Source organism: Malurus melanocephalus, unplaced genomic scaffold (genome assembly GCF_030028575.1).
Source record: "Malurus melanocephalus ecotype Western Australia unplaced genomic scaffold, MMel_1.1 scaffold_688, whole genome shotgun sequence".
NCBI lineage: Eukaryota > Metazoa > Chordata > Aves > Passeriformes > Maluridae > Malurus > Malurus melanocephalus.
The window spans coordinates 80,520-105,035 of NW_026623920.1; the positions used below are offsets into that span (position 1 = coordinate 80,520).

At 39.6% G+C, this 24,516-nt stretch overlaps 1 protein-coding gene across 1 annotated transcript in view; it reads left to right on the forward strand.

The window, feature by feature from the left end:
* Positions 1-24,516, forward strand: part of NFKB1 (nuclear factor kappa B subunit 1) — a 56,868-nt gene that overhangs the window by 24,022 nt on the left and 8,330 nt on the right. Inside the window, exons 6-16 of the mRNA XM_057384134.1 lie at positions 5,530-5,678; positions 7,180-7,343; positions 8,117-8,275; positions 9,852-9,956; positions 11,788-11,879; positions 12,442-12,580; positions 15,001-15,123; positions 16,051-16,140; positions 17,005-17,196; positions 19,762-19,903; positions 22,979-23,093. Of these exons, the coding sequence (XP_057240117.1) occupies positions 5,530-5,678; positions 7,180-7,343; positions 8,117-8,275; positions 9,852-9,956; positions 11,788-11,879; positions 12,442-12,580; positions 15,001-15,123; positions 16,051-16,140; positions 17,005-17,196; positions 19,762-19,903; positions 22,979-23,093 (1,470 nt within the window). The remainder of the gene's footprint in view (positions 1-5,529; positions 5,679-7,179; positions 7,344-8,116; positions 8,276-9,851; positions 9,957-11,787; positions 11,880-12,441; positions 12,581-15,000; positions 15,124-16,050; positions 16,141-17,004; positions 17,197-19,761; positions 19,904-22,978; positions 23,094-24,516) is intronic.

Here is a 24,516-nt window from a genome sequence, read left to right on the forward strand (position 1 = left end):
AGTGAAAGGACAGTAGCATGAGCTGTGGCTGTAGTGTGAAAAAGGGAGTTTTGTGACAGATCTTTAAACCTTGGACATGGTGTGGTCAGTGCAGCTCACATTGGGATCTGCTTTCTGCTTGACCAATCTCTCAAAATTCACTGGTACCTACCAGGGGATGTCCTGAAGACATCCTTAATGCACAAAAAATCATTGCAGTCTCCCTACTCTGTTTTCACAGGATTCTGGATTAGGGACCAAAAGAAAACATATTTATGTGATGTGACCTCTTGCATAATGTGGACTGTCCAATTTCACCCTTTTTTTTTTAAATCTAAACTGGAACATATCAAGACATATCTCCCATGCAAAGGCTGGAGTGTTGAAGATTTTGCTATGTCACTAAGCAAGATATTTTGGTATTTATTTGCATGTTTAACCTCTTCTGGTATAGTATATTAGTAGAAGGTGTAGTGTAGCAGAAGTTAGCGTAGCAGTTCTGCAGTGCCAATCTTTACACTTAAAACAAATCTGCACTGACCAGCAAGGTGGAATTGATGTCAAACCTCTTGTTTAATGACAGTCCTGACAAATGGAGTCTAGAGAACAGTGTATATTTTTCTATAATATCAAAAATGGGATTTATTTATCTTAATGGCTTTTATATATTGTTTAGCCCTGTCTTTGCTAATAGTAATCCTCATGTGTAGAAAACATCTTGCATATTCAGTAGATTCTATGTAACCTTGCATGTCATTATAGAGAGCAGAGAAGTTGTAGATAATGAATATGTTAAAATGAATTTATGTTTCATGATTGCAACCTTAAATTCTTCATTTAAATTTCATTTTCRTCCACTTAGTAAAAGTAACACAGGGCTGGAAGATTTTAATGTCTATAACAGTTGAAATCAAAGCTTCTGAACTCCTTACTCATCATTACCTTTTTGTCTAGGGTAAAGAGCAATCAGTATTATAAAAAGAAAGGATTAAACAAGAAAGTCTAATGTTATCACCGGCATACTTAACTGTCTAATTTTTTTTTTTATAGTTTGCTTGTTTTTAATATATTTGAAAAAATGTGAAAAAACTTGCCCAGAAAATGTCCACTGGCCTTACACATTTACCGTGTGTGTCCTTGTCGCTGTTGGCCAGACAGCCAACATAAAATAACAGACACAAAGACACACATATACACACACAAAAAGTAACTCCTTTATTCTGGGACAGGCCTCTTTTATCCACTTTAGCAACCAGTGCATACATTTGTGTCAAACATACATTGGTTAGTGAGCTGTCACTTTCTACTCATCAGCATAGGATTGGTAGGTTTGCAAAAGCTACAGTATTAGTAATGTTTATAATTGTAAGCCACCTGCATTGTCAATTCTACATTCCAATCTTTTTTTTCTCAAGACAGCCAAGGACGTGGCGTTTTATTCCCATGCAGGCTGTTAACACTCCCTACATGTCCTGATCATACACACTGCTGTTAGTGTGGGCAGGTCCATGTTTTACACTGAAGTGCTTGATACAGTTCTAGCTGTGACAAAATTTGCTGAAAATAGTGGAGTGAAAGAAATGTCCTGAATTTTCATCTCCCTGGGGGCAAACCTATGTGGGTGGCTGCAGTCTGGAGTTGRATGTTCTCTGTGAGCTAGACATAAATGAGCTTCAGCCCAGAGTTCGGAGGTGTGCCCGAGCTAAAGAGCACCATCTCTCTGCAGAAGAGTTTGGGCACGGTGCATTCTGGCTCGGGAATATTTTCACAAGCTGCTCACCAGTTAGGCAGCCCTGCACCAGGCACTCTGACCAGAACTGCCCACCCAGTCACTGAGCTGTATGRGATGGCTGAGCTATCCCAAATGATCCTCAGTTGGGAGATAAGAGTTCTTATTGAAATCAGTGATTTCAGCACGTTTACTTTGAGTTCAGGAGGACGAATTATGGAAAATCAGTCAAGTTACTTTGTTGATCAGCTTTGGTGACAAAAGGAGCATATTTATTTGCTTTTTCCTCCCACAGATGAATTAAATTGTAGAGTGATAYAGATTGCTGATCACAAGTTAAAGAATCATGTGACAGCTGAATTAAGGAATAAATGAGACAAGAACAAGCAGACTTTTTGCYACAAATCTTCACCCTCTTAAAAATCTGTACTGAACCAAATTCAGCCAAAGCTAAATTCAGTGAGATTTGAGCTTTTTACTGGTATGGTTAATTTGGCTGAAGCACCAAATTGGGTGGTGGGAAGCACCGAGTCTCTTTAGTTGGGCTTGTAAAGCAGAGCACCTAGCTCTGTGTTTTTGTCATTGGAGTGACCACACAGTCAGGATCAGAAGAGCTTCAGCTCCCACTGGTTTAAATTACTTTACATTGCTTTTTCTGAAGTCTGTTAAGTAAATATTCAGTTGCCTACCMGTTCATACCACATCTGAAATATTTTGTCTTTAATTAGCAACTGAAAAAAAAAGAGTGATGCTGCTGTGTAAAAACAGGCTGTTTATAAAGAGTGAGTGATGCCTCATCTGTGGAACACYTCTTGTATATGTATTGAGGACAGCAGTAGCCACACTCTGAAGGTTAAGCTGTGGCTGCAATATCAAAGGGATTAGAAAGAGAAATAGGTGCTTTTGTAAATGCTGGCTTTGTAGGTTTGACATGGTCTTTTCCATTATTTGCTCCTGTTATTGGCCGGTTGGGTTCATTTTTTGCTTGTAAGAGTAACTGGAAAAAAAACATCTTTGAAGTATGAAAATGTTCTTACAAAGTTTTTGTCAAGTTTTGAAAAARAAAACTGGTAAAGTTGGTAAAAATTGGCTGGGGTCTGGATTGCAAGAGGATGTGAAATAACTGAAAAAACTTTCTACTCTTGTTTTGAAATTGACTCAGTTTCAAGTTCACAGGGTCCTTTTCATCTTTCAGACAAATCTCACAAACAGAAACAGCAGATAAATGTCAGCCTGTAGCCTTTTAACTTTATCAKATTAATTGAGTGCTGCTTCAGTACAGGATGTAATCAAGTATTACAGCTATACTCTGCCCAGGAACTCCTTATTTTCCTTTTTCCCCTCACCATTAATTTGAAGTTCAGTAGCTATTTTTTGGATCACAGCTCTGATTTTGAGCCACACAGCACCCACATGCTATCCCCTCCTCATGCTGTCCGTTTTTGTGTCAGAACCATAATCCCTAAGGTTTCTGTAGATACTCAGCATTGTACATACCTTCTACCTTTTCAGGCCTTTGACAGTGTTTSTTAAGTTCCTACACAAAAGGTGATAGTTACTTGTATACCTTAGTGCCAGAATAAATTTAAAATTGCTCTGAAATTGTGGCATGGTTCAAGGACATTGAAAAGTGGTTTCAGACATAATTTATGGTACATATTTAACCACTCAGACTGTTTTGCTGGACACCAAGTTATCCAAAATGAAGTAGTGACTCAAAATGAAGTAGAAAAGTCTGTCTGTAAGAAAWAAAGGTAGAAGATGTTTCAGAGACRTTCTGTCCYCTTTGCAGCAYAGRACATCAGACTGGATGACAAAAATAGYGCTTTCTTGCCTTATGACCTACATAAGGTATTACATTTTAAGAGCCCTTTTGTTTTTTTCCCCTGAGAGAGAGAGAGACTGTGAAGATCATGCTGAGCTGAGTAACCGGGGGAGATTGCAATCTGGTTACCACTGCAGTTCTGTTCTGCTTTCAGAGGCTGGAAAGTCCTTGACGTKCACAAGGTCCTGCCTCCGGTTTCTCTGTGGTTTCTACAGCTGATGAAGGATTGTTTCTGATGTGATACTGTAACATCGGTGTTACTCATAGTGAATATAGTGYTACAGATGTGCTGGGAGCTTTACAGTAGGGAAAGGCTTATTTAGTCAGGGGTAGAATGGAAAGAGGTTTCTTTTAAGTCGCCTTTTAGAAAAGTTAATTGTAGCAGTGGTGGAGACATAGCATAGCGCCAAAGGAAGCAATTTTTATTTTCAGATGATTTTGTGAAAAGTACATAGGGATTTTTCTCCCTGCTGGTAAAAGCCAGAAATAGTCCAGCAGTGATTGTTCTGCTTCTCTGTATTGTTTTAGTCCAGAAGATATTTCAGTTTGGAATTAGGAGGGAAGCATGAGTATCCTGTGCCTTGTATTTTAGAAATTGCCACTTGTAAAATGCACATTACTGTAAAATTACACAGTTAACTACAGTTAGCTAGCAGGCAGTATGTAATTAGAGGGCTTTTGCACACCTGCTCCTCCTGGAACAACTTTTTCATAGTTGGGATTTTTTTTGCTTTCAGCAGTGAACATGAAGGCGGGGAGGGCACACATTGTACGTATGCAAAGTGTTTCAGCTGTGATGGAATGGGTTCAAGAGAGGGGTTAACTGGAGTGAAGGAAGCTAGCAGGACTCAGTAATGTGGTGAAATCGAGGCAATCCCTTGTTATCAGCATTTTATCAACAATATAACCTTAAATATTCAGTTCATCACTGATTCATCACTTTAATGTTTATCGTGATCCTTTAATACCTTGGTTGATTAGATCTATAAGCTGCTGTAATACAAAGAACTTTGCCCAAGGCAAATGAGGAGAAAAATTAGAGGAGGAGGGGGAAAAGCCCAACATTGATAAAAGGGTTAATTAAGTGAATTGGAAGGAAAGGTAATGTTTGCTTTTTGGAAAGTGGGGTAATTTTATGTTCAGCATAATTTGAAAGTGATGCATAACCCATAACTGCCTCAGAGTATTACTTGTGAGGAAAGAAAATAAAGTTCTAAATAATAAATGTAAAGCAAATAACTTAGCAGTATGGTATGTTATTAGTATTTTTAGCTGGGGTTTTGAGGCATTGTTTGACATGACGGTTTTATTAAAAGCTGTTAAAAATGTATGGTGATTAGAAACCATGACAAGGGGGAAAAAAAGCCTTTTAGGCTTTCAGAGTTGCATGTATGCAAGAAAGTACACAGCTTACCATGGTTCTAGTCCAGCAAAATCCTAGGTGGRAATTTATTATATATCCTTGTGTACACTTAAGGGAGATATTTACTGGACTGGGTAATATGTGTTGATGAAGCATATTGAACTAACAAAATGTYTGTTAATATAGAATTTATTCACTGTAAAGTCTCTACCTGAAGAGTTATTATAATGAGGCCAAAATGTTTTAAAACAGTCATAACGTTAAAGATAATTTTTAATGTCTTTTTGAATTGGGCAAAACAATTCCATGTACTGATTGAAACTTAAGGAGAGAAATGTGGAGTAAATGGCCAGAATGTAAAACTGAGACTCATGTTTTAGGACACAGATGAGGCTTTCCTTCAGCTTTTTTGGTCAGTACTTCTGCCATTTGTATGTCAAGTTTAATTGCAAAAGGAAGTGATTATCTGGTACAGTTTGCCATTTATATTTTATTAAGAAATGCATGCACGTATCTCCTATGTAAGCTTGATTGTACTTAGCTGACAGAAAACATTCAGCTGGAATAATTACTTGTTCCATTAAAAAAAAAAATATAGGCAAACTCTCCTACTTCTTTAATACCTATTTACAGATCTGCAATTACGTTGGACCTGCAAAAGTAATTGTGCAGTTAGTAACGAATGGGAAATACGTCCACTTACATGCTCACAGCTTRGTGGGTAAATTCTGCGAAGATGGAGTGTGCACGGTGAACGCAGGACCCAAGGACATGGTTGTAGGGTAAGTCTGGGGACTCCTCTGGAAACCTGGGCTCTAGGGGAGTGCAACAATGTTGTAAGAAACCATACAGAAATATTTCCAGGAGGCAGCTGTGCAGAGCACTTGTCATCACACACTGACCTCTGTTTTGTTTGTAGCATGAATAGAAATTTTAATGGCGTTTTCATTCACCTTTGTAGAATTTGCCCTAAGCAAGCTCAGTAAGTTTAAGTAACTAATTTTTTACTTAATCTCTTGATGTGCAGTCCAAATTTGTATTGTAAGTCCATTCTTTAAAATGTAAGTAGTTCTGATCAGAGAAGGGACTACAGTTAGTGCTGCCTTTTTGTTACTATTTTTGATCAATATTTTACTTTTGTTGAAATCTGTTGATAGAAATGTAATGAAAAGCATTAAGGAAATGGGATTAGTAAATTTGAAATTAATGCAGGACACGTATAAACAAGAAAATACTACGTGAGTCAAACTTCTAAAGTTGAAAGCAGTAAGATTGTAGTGAAATTGTAGTTGGCCTGTTCTTGTTTAATTTGAAAGAATAATTGTTTATATCGGTAAATGGACCTGAAGCTCCCAACTATGTTTCCTGGCTTAGATCAGATTTCATGCTGGCTGTGAGTTTCAGTTCTGTGATCTCAAGAATGTCTTTGTTGGTGAAGATGATGAAGTTTAAAAAGCTGAGAAGGTTGGGAAAGATTCTTTTAAACTGTAACTTTTGATGTCCAAGCCCAGTGCACTGACTTTACCGTGSAAAATAATTTAAATAGCTTTATTTCAAATGCTCCTTTTCATCTTGAAAAGTTTGGCTCATTTTCTAACCTGTCTTGTTTTTCATCAGATGTTTAGAAACAGCTTTCCTGTCCTCACTTGACCCACATGAAAATTGAGTTATTGTCTTGTTTTCATACTTCCAGATCTAATTGATYTTTAAATGTGCCAGGAGATTTTTACAAAGGCACACCTTGTATTGTGGAATTTTTCATTCAAATAGATACCCAAAGTGTCTTGCAAAATGACCAGAGCCTTGCTTKAAACATTTTCTTTGGAAGATACTCAGCTTCTTAGCTTGCTTTCCAAACCATTTCGAACAGATGGAGCATACTCTGAGCAGTTGCTCTACTTAACAGACACACAGAATGGCATAGTAATGTCATTATCAAGACAGAGCAAACAAAGTGTCACTACCAGATATTCCAATGTTTTCTAAGTTGCTTTCACAGTRGAAGTCTGAAACCTGGCAGATTACTGCTTCTACCATAGGTTAATGCTCTGCACCCATACAATTGCTGCCATATAATATGGCACATTTTACACTTTTTGTGATCTTGGCTGAATTTTTCTTGATGGACAGTTTTCCCTCAAACGCTAACAATGCCGAAATAAGGCTGTACAGCCCTTCTGTAGATTCCAGTTGTGTGGCTGCCCCTACACAAGAGAAAGGCTGCCTGCTGCAGTTTTGGCCTAAAGCATTAAGAAAATATTTTGCTCTCTCAAAATTTGGCAGGTTTGCAAATCTTGGAATACTTCATGTCACGAAGAAGAAAGTRTTTGAAACTCTGGAAACACGCATGATAGATGCTTGCAAGAAGGGATACAACCCAGGACTCCTGGTGCATCCTGAACTCAGCTATCTGCAGGCAGAAGGATGTGGAGACAGGCAGCTAACTGGTATGTAGAAATGATGGCCTGGATTTAATTGGTCTTTTATTAAAAACAGGTTGAGCTTCTGAAAACACAGGTTCCTAGCCAGAAGACCTTGTGTAGGGCAACAGCCAATGTCTGTGTGCTTTTAGGAGGGGGTGCATTGCCATGTTTTAGAGAATCTGAAAGAAAGAATCTGCTGTCAACACAGACATGAGAATGAAGCAATTTTCTTCCACAGCTGCCTGTACCCACCTCTGCCCCTATAGTCCATTGCTCTTATGCTGTTAAATGAGCTGTTAAATAGAACGATTTTGCATTACTGCAGCAAGACATGATATCCATAATTAACTTAGGGACCTCCTTTTGAGAGCATGGTGTAATTCAGTTCCATTTTACCTGCATCCCTGTAAAACCTGTGGTCTGTGTTGCTTTCAGGTACTGTAGAGAGGGGCCAGCTTTCTTAGTATCGCTCTTTACACCAAGAATTCTGGTGTCCTTAGTTGTGACCTTTGTCCTTTTCACAACTTTTATAAATTGAGAGCAGAAAACAGTAATTTTCTGTCTGTCTTATAATTATATAATTTACCTTAAATAAGATCTGATGCACAAACTGCAGRATGAATGCAGTATAATTTGAATTGCTGCTCCTCTCTGCTTAGAAAGGGAAAACCCGATGGATGCTGAATGTGAAAGAAGACATTTCCTCACTATYCATGCTTTTGGATGTTTGTTTGTTCTCTCTGTTTTGTTAGGGATGCCCTACCCCTTGTGTTAATTCCTCTGTCTGTCAATTCCAGAACGAGAAAGAGAAATCATCCGCCAGGCAGCCTTACAGCAGACCAAGGAGATGGATCTCAGCGTGGTGCGTCTCATGTTCACAGCCTTSCTTCCTGACAGCAACGGCAGCTTCACACGGAAACTCGATCCCGTTGTGTCAGATGCAATATATGACAGCAGTAAGTGTGTTTGTCTTYAATTCCCTTTTTAATAAGGGGCAAGCTTTTGTGCACACAGAAATGGCAGGTAGATACTGCTGTACATGGACTCACCTAGCCTTATTTGATGAATAACAAGCCCATTGATAATTAGCCCTATGTCTGTCCACATCCATACAGTATCATTCTTTAACAGACAGTGATCTAAGCTATACAGGAGATTTTATGTTGCTGTTAGCATGTTTAATCCTGCTACTTYTATTTTTATTATGAGGATTTTGTAAATCCTTGTTATATCCATGARAAAGGCTTGATTTTTGCAGTTTTCAGTTGCTTTCTGTGACAAAGCATTGTCACAGGAGATGTGAGGAAAAAAAATTACATTGCTTCTATCTTTGTTGAGAATTTGACACCTTTCAGTTTTGCAGACCATCTGCTTGTCCATATTTTAAAAGATAACAGAACCAGAGCTCTCAATCCATTTCCTTTTGATGTGTCAGTATTTTTTAGAGCATCCCTTTATTTGTCTTCTTTCTAAGTGAATTTTTTCACTTCATATTTTCCCCTGTGCTTTTAAATTATACTGACTCATCTTACTTGAACCTTTTCTGCTGCCTGAGTTTTCCTTCCTGAGGCCTGTGGATTCCTATGTTCTTGATAGTCATTCTGTAATGACTCAGAAAAAGTACCTTTTTTTTTTTCTTTTGTGGACCAGTCGTGTCTATATCATTGCTTTTTAAGGACAAAGTCTAGATCAAAAGGTATTAAATGCAACTATTCTACAATAGTCTGGTCCCTGCTGTTAACTGGGAAATGTAGTGATGTCAAAATTTTTGTCCTAAACTAAGGAGACAGAMAATGGGGACATTTTGTATGCACGTTTCTGCTGTTGCAAATTGCTACACAGATGTCAGTTACTGGTTCCTGATCTCCCAAGGTGAATTATTGATTGCTAATTTCAGGAGATTTTTCTTGGGTTTTTTTGTTTTTTTTCTTTTCAAATACTCTTCATTGGCACCATTGATACCCTCTTTGCACAACAGACATAACTTGTGGTAGCACAATTTGCCTGTCACAGCTGCTTTTGCTTACGAGATAGTAGTTCTGCCTTGAGGACCAATAGGTGTCTATTTATGGCTCTAATAGGATCTGTGAAGGTGGGCTTTTCTATCACTGTCCAGTGCACTGGCCAAAAACTGGCATGCTTACATGAAAGAGAAACAGGAAACAGCTCTCAAGAGTGTCACTCTGCCAGAAGCCAGGGAAGAAAAAATTACATTCTCTTGTATGTCCCTGTTATCATAAAATGAGTACAAGGGCAGGGTCTAGGATGCAGTTCACTTCTGGGTTACTTTGCTAGTGCAGTAATTGTGCTGGAATGGCAGGGACCTTATTTTGTCGTTCACAGTTCAGTCAAAGCTTAGAAGACATAAGATTGTCTTTCTTATGAAAGGCCCTTGATTTATTCATGTTTAGAAAAACACGGATATGTTCAGGAAGGTTGTATTGGAGGCTTGTCTTTCTATTGTGCTTGGTTATTTTTTTTAAATCCAAAGCCGTTACAAAGGTGTTTGTTTTTAATCTTCCCTTTCAACAGAAGCTCCCAATGCCTCCAACCTAAAAATCGTAAGAATGGACAGAACAGCAGGGTGTGTGACAGGAGGGGAAGAGATTTACCTGCTCTGTGACAAGGTTCAGAAAGGTAAGAGTCACAAGTAAGGCTCACCAGGGTGCTCATCTGGAGTACAATGAAGCGTGCTGTGCTGTCTGTAGTGTTCTCCCACTCTGATAGTGCAGCAGGATTTGTAAGCACTCAGCCTTTCTGGAAGTCAAGCCAGCAGTCCAGACAATTAATRAATCAGAATGGTCTATTGCAAAGCAAATTCAGCTTGTCTTGCCTCCACAGAGACCATGTGATCATCTTTGTTCTTCYTAAGTTTTTGCCCTTGCTCATGTTCTAGAATTTTGGGGAGGGTGATGTTTGACTCCATTAACTAACACCTGCTCTGAATTRTTCTGAAGTTTCTGATTTATTATTAAGTTGCTGATTGTAAAGAATAAGTATGAGCATTCATTGTTAACCATGGACGAGCTCTTAATGTATTCAGCACTGCTGCTAATAACTTCATTTTTATGTATATGCTAATGGTAGAGGTTAYTGAGTGTAAGCTTCTCACAGGTTTGTTTTAAATCCCTGCTCATGGCTTTGAATGTGTCAGAATTTGGCAGTGTGGATTAGGATGCTTTATTTTTGTATTGATAATGATTCAATGTGGTTGGTTATAGTTGGGCTAAGTTAAAAATTAAAAAGATGGGAGTGAGGGAGATCCTTTGTATTTTTCAGCTATAGATAGTATTTGAGACACCCTGGTGTAGATTGCATAGTAGAGTGGGTGCCCCATTCTCATCTGTTTGGAATTTGTCTCTGCATATGTTGTTAAAACCACAGTGACATTTTCTGTYGATGCAGGCTGTCCTTTTCCATCTCTCTTTCTTGTAAATGCCCTTCTACCACTTAGGGAAGAGAGAAAGCTTTGGGGACTTTCAGGGACTTTGAAAGACCTATTTTCCTTTAATAGTGCATCAACCCTCTGCCATCAGAARGACTGAGATAAAACATAACTCATACGCACAAAATAAATAATTGTGTGACTCAGTGGAAGCCCTGAGGTGGGGTTTCCCCTCAGCCAGATGGGRTTTCCCCTGACCTCACTGCCTTCAGAAGCCTCCTGCTTTGAAGGAACTTGAGCATGCAGGAGAGCAGGACTGGAAGTGGTGCTTCACAGTCTTGAGACTCGCAGCTGGTGAATGAGGGGAAGCCGTCTGTCTGCTACAGGAGCCTGCCCTGCATTGGTCACCCTCAGAGAAAATGGGCTTTTTCTAACTTTTTCTCACCAGSACTGCTGTGGAAAGAATTCACTACTGTGATACTTTTCCTAAAAATATAAACCACTAAATGCAAAGAGAATGAAAGTGCATTGGTTTAGAGGAGCAGAATCCAGATGCCATGTTTCTGGCCTGTGCTTTTTGGAGGGTGAAGGATCCCTGCTGATCCACACCACTTGCTCACACCGTGCTGTCTCTGACCTGTGGCACTCTGCCAGCAGCAAGCGGAACTTGAACTGTGACACTTCAGGTTTTGCTACAGTTTTTTGAACTGAAACTGTTGGAGGAGAGAGGGTGGTTTCTACATTTCATGCTTCAAGTTCTCCCCTCCTTACATGTTTGTTCCAAATAAGGCTCCTCTGGAATGTTTTATTACCCTAGAACAGGAAGATGATGTGAACCTAGTTCTCTTTTTACAGCTCAGTAAATAGAAACTTYAGTGAAGTCATTTGGATTAGGCTGATCTAAACTTGATGTTGAAAATGGGTTACTTCTGTTGTTTTCATAAAACAAATAAAGGTGGTTGATGTATTGTGTAATACTGTCATCCAGCCAAAAAGTAACCATGTTGGGTTTTGTCTGAAAAAACACAGCCAAAGATTAAACAAATGCACAGATATCCCAGAGTGTTTTTTCATTCTTTGCAGATGATATTCAAATACGTTTCTATGAAGAGGATGAGAATGGTGGCATGTGGGAAGGTTTTGGAGATTTTTCTCCTACGGATGTACATAGACAGGTAAGTAACAGAGCATTTGTCATTTGTYAATGATTCTCCCAGCTCTGTGAGTTAGGATTATATTATAGTTAGTAAATTAGGCAAAAGCATCCGTATCCCATACTGACCTCCTCTTTGGTTGGTTACTTCCTAATAATAAAAACAGTTCTTTAAAGATACAAATTAGGTAACTAGGAATACAGTACAAGGAAACTGGGAGAAAGCCCCATTGCTTTAACATGCACCACTGCAAATTGGGGTAGGATTTATAAACAGCTCTGAGAGCTCCTGTGAACACACTGAGAAAGCCACAGAAGAGATGCTAAAGGATKAGGGGACAAACAGTGTGGGATGTGGTGGCACTTTGTATGGCAGTTCTGTCTTTCCCAAAAGGCTTTAGGAGTCAACCTCACAAGYGAAACTGAAAACTGCAATGCAAGTTTATGGTTGTAACAGCCCTTTGCTATGAACTTTTGCCTCCCAAGCCATAAAACAATGCCTACCAAATAGCTCAAATGTAAARGCCAGGCTGTCCAAAACCCATGCTYTATGACGGATATGCYTATCTTTGTTTCCTTCACAGTTTGCTATTGTRTTCAAAACACCCAAGTACCGAGATGTCAATATCACAAAGCCAGCATCTGTATTTGTACAACTGCGTAGGAAATCTGACCTAGAAACAAGCGAACCAAAGCCTTTTCTCTACTATCCGGAAATCAAAGGTAATTCATTAAACCAGTTTGATAGATTGGAAAMAAAAACTGTAGTGTCCCTAGGAATGTTTTTAATAAGATAGGACTTGTTGGATTTTTTTTGGAGGAATTTTTTTTTGTTTTAGCTGTTATTTTTAGAAAATATATTTTTCTCGTTGTTTTGGGCAGAGTCAGTATGCAGCGTGGTAGCTTTATAATGGGTTTTTTAGGTGTTTTTGTTGCACAGGTAGGCATTAAATCCATAGGCAGTAAATCCATGCACATTTTCCAAGCRAGGCTTGTTCCTTGCAGGTTCCCTATATGCACACATGCCTGTCCATACAGTAGGTGGCACTCTCTGCCTCTGAGTTGCTGTCAAATAATACCTGAGGAGATTTTCCAGCCAGATGAAACCCTAAACCAAAGCCTGTTTGGTGCCTGGTGGAAAAGGTACATATTTTGCAGGTTTTCACCTTTYACCACAATACCAGTGTTGGTGTTGAATGGTTCTGAATTTTCCAATTGTCTGTACTAGTTAAGTAAGCCCAAGACATTTCTTGTGATTGCCGTTTCAGTCACTTGTGTTTAAAATTTTAATTGCTTAGCAGAAGTAGAATAGTCRGTGTTGGACCTGCTTCCTAAATTATTTGTGAAAAGCAGTTTAACCAGCAGATCTGTGCCCTTTGACGTCTGCATTTGAAATTTTTGATGGCAATAGCATTGGCAGTCACAGTTTTAACTACCAAAAATCTTGATGATATGGAAATGCCCTGAGGCCCAAGTCATAATTGGTGTTTCACTRTATTATGATTATCTTTCTGCTTAGCAGTTTACCTACCTGCAGSTTACACTACTGAGTTCTAATCTTGAAAGCTTTCTGTGCTTAAGGTAGAGCAGTGTTTAAATCAATTCCCTGTCAAAATCTCCAAAATGCATGTGTATCAGTGGTGAAAGACTCAGGACAGCTGAGGAGGGAATGGTGGTCCAAGCGAGTCTACTTCACAACTGTTAGAATAAAATAGCAGAAAGCATGAATCCACAAAAACTTCCAGAGCCACCAGAGAATTTCTTCTTGGTAATGATTTCAGAAACCTCTTGCACAAACATTAAGGGAAGTGAAGTGTATAATTGCAGAGCAAAGTTGCCAGATTTGAAGCAAACCTCTCTTTCTGTGCCTCTTAATCAAGTTAAATTAATTCAACATTGTTATGTCCATTTTCAGATCCGTTATACAACCCAATCATGAAATTACCATTTAGAAACTATACTTTTTCTTTGTTGTAAATGTTCCCACAAACTCAGACACATGAATATGGATTTTTTTGTGTTTCCCTGACTAGATTCCTCTCTAAAGTTTTCTCTCCTCATCAGTGTGAGTATGCGTGATGTGTGCATGCATACTTACAGATCATGTGTACCTGGAAACAATGCACGTGGATCTGGCAGTGTACTGTCTCATGTATTCAGCTGTCTCATCTGATGCACTGACTGATGTGCCTGTGCATGAAGTTTCTTTTTGTCATATGGCTGTTGAAAACTACTAGATGTTTTAGTAAACAAGTGATATTTTTTCCTCAAAATTCTCTTGGATTTTAACCCATGTAATGTTTGTATCCCCATTTTTGTAGCTCTTATCAAGACATTGTCACTCTCCCAGGTCATTGAGATAGTATTTTTAAATCTCTGTGCTTTGCTTTCCAAGGTGTGCTAAGTCTTATTTTGTGCTTACTCTATGAAATACATTTAGGCTCCTTTTTTCGACTGCTACTCAGCATGGTTAGACAGTAATATGTTCTTGCCTGAAAATAAGTTGTCTTTGTTCTAGTGGCTGTTACAATATTTTAAGTAATTAATTTCAAGCAAGCATGGTTTTCACCATTTCTTGCCATCCCTTAAACAAAAGTTCAAAGGGCAGCGTAAGTAGTCTGCACTGTTGAAACTCGAAGTGCCTTGTGATCCTTTGATAAGGCTCCCTTTCTGAAGCAGATTTGCTTCAGAAGAAGAGCCTGTGCTTGTAGTCTKCAAAGGTAAATTTTCTTGAACAAATTTGTGGTTTGGAGCATTTGTGCTGATTTATAACTTGGCTTAGACATTGAAGAATTTTGGAACCACTGATCTAGAGCTCTAAGCACTTAAAATGCTTTTGAAAGAAGCTCTGAGCCCCCCAAGACATCTCCACATGAGTCCGTGCAGTCTGAGCATGAGGCAATGACACAAATGAGGAGACTGCACCAGGCCTGAGAAATGCTGCTGGTCTGACTGGGGACTTGGCACTGGCTCGTTTCTCAGAGCAATTCTCACTGCTGCAGTACATAAAAAGATTTTCTGCTGTTTGTAGCATTTTCCTTTATAAACTAGGAACTGTAGTAATGCCCTCTGTATACAATCCCATGCTGTGCCTGGCCACCAGTAGGACTGACTCCCTGTTCTCTCTGTTCCTTCTATCCCAGATAAAGAAGAAGTGCAAAGGAAACGACAGAAGCTCATGCCAAACTTCTCTGATGGCTATGGTGGAGACAGTGGCACTGGAGGTGGTGGCATGTATGGAGGGGCAGGTGGCGGAGCTGGCTCAGGTAAGGCAGCAGTTTTGGCCAAAGAGGGAAGAGGGTTCTACTTTGAGAGCAGGACAGATGTTTATTCTGATTTTTAAAATGTGAAGAGGATTTTGTCTCCTCCTGAGCAGACTTTGTTGCCTTTATTCTAGTGTTGCTCATTTCAGTTAAGCATCTCCTTATTCTAAACATTCATCATTCCCCTTCCATTCCCACTTTGGAAGCTTTATGGCTTCCTAGGGTCTTGGAGGCACTGAATTTTGTGAGACAATTCAGCTGACTACCATTTTGGGTGCCTAAAATTAAAGAGGTTCTGAATTACTTCTTGGACCATGAGTGGGATTTGGCAAATKAACCCTGTTAGTGCAAAGAACTATTAAAAATTGGAGATATTAGTTAGTCAGTTTTCTACTGTGGTCTATCTATTGAGGTCAGAGTATATCTGATATTCAGGATTATAAAAGCATTGATTTGGTTCTTGCAGCAGAGCATTAAAAACCTACAGGTCAGCAAATATCACCTGAACCACAACATTATTTTAGAGCAGGGAATAGAGCAGCAGTTTTCAAATTGCTACATGTGTTGCTGACAGCACATCCATAGCATAACACCAGAGTACAAATCTGTTGTAATCACAAAGATTCAAAAGCACAAGGCAGTTTGTGGTGTCTCAGTTGAGTTTTAGAGGAAAGCCAGAGTGATACTGCATGTGGTCTTACGGATATTGGATAGAGAATGTCACTAGCCAACCATCTAGAATTTCTTTGGATTTTTGAAGGGGTAGGGAAGAGCTCACCCTGAGCCTATAAAATTTATTGTAATTGGATGGAATAAAGCATAAGGTATGCAGAAAACACAAACTCACTTCTTTAGGTTCAGTGTTSTTCTAGATAATATTCTCATTACTTCATTAATTCTATTAATTCTTAAACTTTTTCCTTTCTTTAGGGTTCAGTTTTCCTTCATATGGATACTCTGCTTTTGGAGGCATGCATTTCCACCCTGGCACAACGAAGTCCAATGCTGGCATGAAACATGGTAACATCAAAAGTATCTTTCTTYCAACAGTGAATTAAGTTAGACTTGTATTTTTTTTCTATAGCATGAGCCAGTGTCAGGCAGGTCTAGTTAAGCGGGGGAGGGCAATTTTTTTCCTCTGGAATCAGCCTCTTCTCAAGCCTCTGGCAGCAGAGGGATTTGTRTAGGTTATACTGCCCTGCTTCTCTTTTTTCCTCTCCAAGTGTAGTTCCTTTTTACTGTGCAGTCCTGAGAAGCAGTCACCAAAACCCCTCCATGTGCTTCTGTATTCAATGTATTGTTTCAAGCAGCAGCCTTTTGCTTGCTTGAATGTGCTGATCAYATGTGACCCGAGGACTAGACCATGGAAAATGTATGTTCCTTTGTTGCCACAGTCAGGTACTACTCAGTAGCCCAGAGAAATCAATGGAAAAGATTAAGTTAATAATAAGGACATTCTTGGCTTCCTAAAATAGAAATTATTTCAGATGTATGTGTTGAAAACTCTGTAGATATTTCCAGAGTCTCAGAGATGATTTTGCTATTAGGAAAAAAAAAAAAGTATCTGAGTAATTCTGCTAGATTTCATGTAAATACTTCAGACTTATATTCTTGTACCATAAAAGGAGAGGTAAATCTGTTGTAATATATTGAAGTTGATTTTTAAAGTAGAGGCTGTAACAAAATTAACACTTTACAGCAAGTTGCATCACTATGTCTGTCCATGTGTGTTGGCATCTAAAATATTATGGTTCGTTAGTGATAAATGTTATGTTGAAGTAAATTTTTGTATTGACTTTTCAGGGTTAGGTTTTGTCTAGTGTTTTATCACTTGCATTAAAAATAGCAACAGTACTGGACACTAATGATTCTAACTTTTGTTAGAAGGTCTATCAGATAGCACAGCTGAACAAGACAGGAAGAACTCTGATAAACAAGATGACAAACAGGACACGAAACACGATGTGAAGGTGGAAACTGTGGAGAGAACGGAGTGCAGAACGTCTGCTGTTAGTGAGAAGGATTCTGCTTTTTCCTGTAAAACCGAAGTAAGCAAAGCAGATTGCAGGTGGCAGGGTAAGTGAACAAATAAATGTATTTACGGTAGATTGAACTGCACTAAGGGCAAAGCTGGTCTGGAAACTCCCAAACTGTCTGCTTGCTGTTTTCAGCACATGGTAATGCCTCCTTGAAGGAAATGGGAGGGATTCCATTCAYGCAAATCTCAGGTCCCTCCCCATACCTAGTTCTGTAGATAATCTTCCCCCTGTGTACTGCCACTGGGCACTGGAGCTTCTGCTTGTCATGCARGGAGATGAGACAGCTTTGCCTGCTGGGCATGTTTAACACTGCCTTTCAATGAWCTTGGGAGAGGAAGGAATGCTGCAAGCAGTGAAGGCATATGGAATACAGCTCAGCTTTTGATATTTGAGAGATGTTAGTGGTTGAGTTAGTGGATGGTATGACTGGGGCAGTAGTCCTTCCCCACAACACTGTCAAATTGTGTRCAAAGTAGCACTTTAGGTTTAAATTTAAAATGTAAAGGTGCCTGTTTCCATTTGGCAAATACAGAGTGTTGGATAGAGAAGTGCTATGCATCAAACAAAAGGAGGAAGGCAAGGGTAGTCAATAGAACTGGTTTAGTAGCAGAGKTCTAAAATACACAAAGACTACATCACCCTTTCCCAGACAGCAAGACATGCATTCCCTGGATTGCTTTTTGAGAACAGTTCATGGACACTTTAAAAAAGTGTTTGAGTAATCATGCTTATCATAAAATKAAAAAAACACAGTAGTTGGACTAGAGACATGATAGTGGTAAGAGCTGAGCAAGAAGGAATTTTTTGGTTATGTCTTTTACCAAGTGCAACATAATGTAGACCACTTTATTTGTTCCCTGGATCAGGGAGAGGGCACATACCCTTGTGTGTGTCAGCCCTGTCTGACACTTGCTATTTACCAGCACTGTGGCTTGGGAATCCAGGTGGCACAGGAGATGGGCTGAGCTGTAAAAACCTCCAAGGTGTAGCTSCTTGTGATCTGAGAACAGATGGTGCTCCTGAGAAAAGCTGAAGCAACCTGCTGTTGCAATTTTGGTTGTAATACATCCCGTGACTGGTTCAGAGAACAAAATCTTGTGCTAATTGAAGAAATAATAATGTCCATTTACCTGTRGTGAAGGAGGGGTCTGAATTGTTTACCTGTTTTCCAAGCAATGARYATTGTAAGCATGATGTGRACAGTTCCTTTTTCTRTCTACTGTAATGGCATGAAAGGAGGTAATTTCTAGCTCCAAATTATACAAAGATTTTGTGCAGAAGAACAGGCTCCATAAAATAGCAACTGCAGGCTAGATCCTTTGGGTAGTAGACTAAAAGATGCATGTAATATTTTAAAAGATATCTTTCCTGTGTGTTTGATATGGAAAACCAGGGAGTTTCAACATCCACTTCTTGGGTCTTTGGAAATGTGTATAATGAGAAAAGACTGAACTGCTTAACACCCTTCCCCCGAATATGTATCCTGAATGTAACATATTTAGTGTTAAGAGGTAAATAGCAAACACAAATCTATCAGCCCAGACATACAGTAGAGCAGCCACAGGGATATATTGGCCAGAGGAATAAACTTTGTGGATAGCTGAGTAAGTCTTTGCCTTACAGAAGTGGTGTTTTTGTTTTGGTGCTTCTGACCCAGTCTAAATGCCTGGTTTTGTGTAGCTGGAGTTCTTGGGTATTGTCTCCCCATGTGTGATTTAAACAACACAGACTGCTGTACTTCTTTGCTCTTAGTAATTCCTAGCCTTAAAAGGTTTTATAGAAACATGAAACTGTTCAAAATACAGGCTGGTTTCAGATGATACTACGTCACAGAGTGACACTGTAGTTTCAGAGTTCATCTGTTTCATTTTCTCTAGTTTCTTGCTGATGCAGAACCACAAAAGTATTGGCAGAGCTGCTAGAGTTACTTTTTTTCTGCAGATAAGTTCCTTTTTTCCCCTTTCTCCCTTTTGCCTCCCCACCATGACAACTTCTGCTTTTTGAAATCTCAATGGCTGTACATTTTATAATTCTAAAATCAGGATACAAATACCAAGCATTGTAAAAATTGAAATATTTTAAACAGAACAGACTCTGTGCTGCTGCTGTAAAGCAGGCTATACTGCATKATTTGAGTTGGAGAAGGAGTGCCAAGTCCCACATTTATTCCACAGCTTTCCAAGGAGCTTCTCTGTCATATTTGACAGGTCACTTAGACTTCCTGCGCCTCACCTTTCTCAAGGCAAAACTACTTGGAATTGCAAGTTCCAGATCCAAGTTCTGCTCCTTTTGTCTCATTACACAGAACTGCACATCAATGCTATTAATTCAGTGCCAGTCAAACCAGAGGGAGCTTCCAGATTTGACTGTTCCCCGGGTTCCTGCTGCCTGAATGCTCAGCCTGCACCTAATTTTTCTTCCAATGCATTCGTTCCCTGTGTCCTTATCTCTCAGAAGTAATGAGCAACCATCTCAGTGAAGCAGTGGATAATGCTTGGTGCTCTGCACTCTGTATTTCTGTGACAGCACAAATGCCTGTAAAAAGTAGGTGGTATTCCAAGGAAGATAAGCAAGCTGACAAGGACAAAACTTTGTGTTGCAGATGCTCTGTTCCTGGAGAAGGCCTTGCAGCTTGCCAAGCGTCACTGCAATGCTCTCTTTGATTATGCTGTAACTGGAGATGTGAAGATGCTGTTGGCAGCTCAGCGCCATCTCACCGCTGTCCAGGATGATAATGGAGACAAGTGAGTTCACCCCACTGCACTCACTGGCTTGAAACTGATGGGTTTGAGGGCAGAATGGTGTAGTCAGTTTGTTGTGTCCCTTGCAGCTGCCAATTATATGGCACCACTGCTCTAATCAAACAAATACCATTCTCCTTTGTGCTGTTTGGGAGAGGTACAGCTGCGATTTAGACATCCTTTTTCTTTTGCAAAGAAGTCATAAAGTTCATTGATCCAGTGCCTGTCAGAAAGTGATCTGGTCGTTGGGGGTATGTTGAGCATGTTGTGAGTTTGGATTTGTTTGCCCTTTTTTACTGAAAATCTTGACTGAGCATGCATTGCTGTGCTTGCATCATGATACACAGAGGATGGGGATCCTCAGCTTGGTGTTGAAGGAGACTGCCCTGCTTTTTATTCCATGCAAGTCCTTAAGTCTTCATGGGGTGCTTCAAGTAAGAGATTCAGCAGGAGATATGGAAACATCTGGAGGGTCCATACTGCATTTCTCCCATTGACACCAAGTTTTCCCAAAGGACATTATTTTGCCCTTGCTTATATCTGTACTGTGCTGTTGTCTTCCAAGGGGTTGCACAGATGTTTGTGGCAGAGTTGGCTGCTAATATTTGCATATCAGTCCTTCAGTAATGTGAGCTGGAATGGAAATCCACTTTGTTCCTCTATAGCCATGCAGATTCTGTGGAACTAAGAGTGAAGTACTGTGAAGAACTAGTGATTTAAAAYTAAATTCAGCACATGCAAGGAATAATCTCTTGAATAAGCAACTGACAATGTCACATCCTCGCTTTTTAGCTGTCAGGCCCTGTGTAGTTATCTACATTTTGTTAAATTGTAGTGTTTTGTAAAGTAGAAGCCATATAAGCCTCAAAGGGTCCAGCTAGAAGGAAAAATTCAAGTGACAGAGACCTGTATCCCACTGTTCACTCACTCTGTGAGAGGTTACTGCTTTTGCTCAGTTTTCAGTGAAAATAGGCCTCAGATTACAGATAAAGGACTGCACAATCAGAGAGAGCTACTTTACTAGCTTTGCTTTCCAATTGGAAACCTAATGTCTGGTTTGAGATAAGCAGGAATGGGAACAAGGTGGGAGCTAGCAACAAAAGCTGCAAGCACTATGGAGAGTACAGCTTGTGTGTTTAAAAATAAAGAGGGGAGGTGTTAGAGGAGTATTGAGCAAGTAGGACCTGCATTTAAATATCAATAAGGTGCTCTTCAGATTTAGACTTGCAGGGCATTTTAACTAAGTTAAAACACATTTTAGAATGATGGTAAATAGTTGATTTCTTGCTGAATCAAGAAGTGCCTGCAAGTATGTGAGGCTAAAGTTCACATTGCCTTTCTGCTGAGATGGATTTGTTCTGTGAGCATGTCATGCATCTGTATTACTTCACCATTTTTTAACAAAGCAAAGTTTTGGTGATCATCTTCCAGCTCTCTTTTGGGGGAGAAGAAAAAGGTCAAAATTAGTTAATAAATTGCCCTGATTTCCACTTTAATCATTACAATTACATGGCAACTAGAAAGCCTTTAAAAATTGTTGTGAACAATTTACGGCTTTGAGACAGAACCCAGCAATCTGTGATGAGAGTACATTTACAGTGGACACTCAGTAATTCTGGCTGTGAYTGCATTTATACCAGTACCACTGCTCTATAGAAACTGATGGCTCTACAGCAGTGCTCAAAGGCATTTTTTCATGTAGGAATGTTTAAGAAATGGAACTGACTGACCTTTCATGGTCTAGTCAGCAGCATCACATATAATAGTGAAATAAAATTAAAATATTTGCTGCTGAAAAGAGAACTAAAAGGAGTAGAAGAACAAATGTGTTTCTGAAGTGAGATTTGGAAATAAAATGTCAGTGTGATACAGAGCATAATAAGAAGCATCTRTCAGAGAGCAGATGAACAGCTCTCTTCCAGTAATGGTGGGATTGTTTGAACAGCACAGGAGAGCTGAAGGAGGGAAGGTGCCATGGTACTGCCAATGTCAGTATATAGAATCAATAAAAAATGCCCTTCGAGGATGAGTTTGATTTGTAAATTATCTTTTCCTTTTTTAAAATATCTTCTAGTTTTAAGTGCTCTCAGTCTCAGTTTCAAGATGACTCCTTGCCCTCAATGGTACAGAACTTCTTTTAAYTTTTCTGACAAAAGTGTAGATCTGAGACTACTCAGGTATTTCTGGAGTGCCATAACAGACACACCACATGTCCYATGTTGATTTTGTGTGTCAGCAGCAACTTGCTAAAGAGATGAGTCTAGAAGTTGGCCAGCATCTGCTAAGGAAGAGCTTGGCAGGATATGTTCCAAAACAAAGGGCATGGTTTTCAAATGAAGTCTCAAGGGAAAAAGGCAAACAGAACTCTGTGAGACAGGGGTGATGGGATTCACAACCTGCATTTTTCCTGGTGCCACTCAGGCTGGTGTTGAGGGACCTGCCTCTGGAGAGGAGCACATTGCATTAACCCAGTGCAAGTGAAATGTCTTGCAGCCACTCATGTCCCAAAACAGGTGGTTTTTTGGCATGATGACTCTGGTCACTGCAGCAAATCCTGTGGTTGTTAGCCACCGGACCTGAGTCCTGAGTCATTTTTCTGTTTGAAAATGAAATAAAGAAAAACCCACAGATCTGGGGAAACCCCCGAGGGAAAATCTGCTTTGGTGGCAGAGAGTCCCATGGAGATTCTAAAGGAAGGTTTTGACAGTACAAAGTGTTTATCTGCTGCATAATTCAAAATATGAAAAAAACCCCAAACCAGCAGAAAATCTGAGGATTTCTGAAACAATTGTTTTGTGCTACACATTTTGTATATTAGCCTACTAGTAAAGTTATGCTGAGGGCCAGCAAAAGCCATACTGAGTTTGTTCTTGTGATTGAAGGGTTAAAGAGTTACCTTCTGACCTGCTTTTCTTAATATTGTGATTAATTTTAGGTGTTAGTAAGAAGTGCTGGAATCATTGACTCTAATAGTGAAGTKTTTATATCAGAAGGCAGTCAGATCTACAGTAAAGCCTTAAAATGTTTGCAATAAATATTGAAATGTGTATTGTGTTAATCTGTTTTCTGTTGTTTCAGTGTCCTTCATTTAGCAATTATCCACCTTCATACCGAGCTGGTGAGAAACCTCTTGGATGTGATGCCYGATTTGAATTACAACGAAATCATTAACATGAGAAATGACCTCTATCAGGTCAGTTGTGGGGGTGGAAATGTTGCTGATTGTTCTGCCAGTAAAAAAGAAATTGCCCAACGTGCTGTCTGTGGGGAAGAGATCAGACTGATACAAACAAGTTCAGAAACAAGGAGATATTGGAAGGTGGTGGAGGAAAGAGAACATGTTTTTACTGATTCAGTCTGTAAGTCTTCTTAATGTTGCCAGAAGTGTCTCTGTGGGTTAACTGTGGAACTAAAAGGCTAAAAAGAGTAAAATCTTCAGTTCATGTCTTCAGTATTTGGCTTTGCTGTTACTAAACCAGAGGCGTGGATCACAGTGTGCCAACTCTGGGCTCTTCTGACCTTTCTGACACTGGTTAAGTTGGAATCATGAGTCAGTTCCTGCATCATCAGTTATCTGTAGGCACATATGGAAGCCATAATAACCTATGCCCTTCCTGCAGCCCAGATGGTATTTGTGCCCATCACATGTGCACCAAAATTTCCCTTTCATCTCTAACTGAGAAATGCCAATCCCCTTGYCGTTTTGCTGTGACCAGTAAAGGCAGGTTTTAATTCTGTACTAGTCCCAGAAGGTTTGACTTGTCTTCCTTCACATTCCATTTTTATGGTCATATAAAGCAAGTTTGAAGAGCAGAAGATTCTGAATTGAATTCTGTGCCCTGTGTTTAACAGAAACAGGAAGCAAAGTTGTGCTCCATACAGGAAATAAAACCCTGACTACCAGAACCTCTACAATGATGGGAGATAATGTAGGCTTGGGCTAGAATTTTCCTTCTCTACAGATATTCTGAAAGCTGACATATAGATGCAATAATTAATTTCCAGTGTGTTGGCAAATGTATTGACAAACATAACCTTACTGTGCAGGGCTAGAATTGGTCTTTTTTTAAGTCCTCTGTTAATATAATGATCTAGAGATGGAGTCTCTAGACTCTAGTCTCTGGATGAATTCTTTAATTATTTTAGTATTAGAAATACGATTTCTCAGACCTTACTAGAATAGTTACAGTTTAAATACATGCATTTCTGAGTATGTTCAGTGTGATGCTGCTCAGAGGCAAGACTGACAAGAATGCAGTATGCAACAACCTTAACAAGGTCCCAAATCCTCTTGGCCTGAGAGCTGCTCAGTGCTGCAAGTGCACAAAAAATGGTGAATGTGCAAATGGGATCAGCTAGTTCAACATACACTGCATAAATGCACAGTTGTTCTGCAGTTTGACAAGTGCACAGAACTGCAGCTGTTTTGAGGGATAAGGAACTCCTATGCCCATGGCTGCAAACCTCTGATCCAGGAGTAAAAGGAGAGCGTGGCAAAGTGCTAAAGGCAGGGCCTGGAAAGCGTGTGTGCTCCCACCATGGCATGAACKTGGCCATGGGGCAGCTGGAAGCAGGGTTACAGTGTGTGGGGGGTGCAGGGATTATCTCATTTCCCG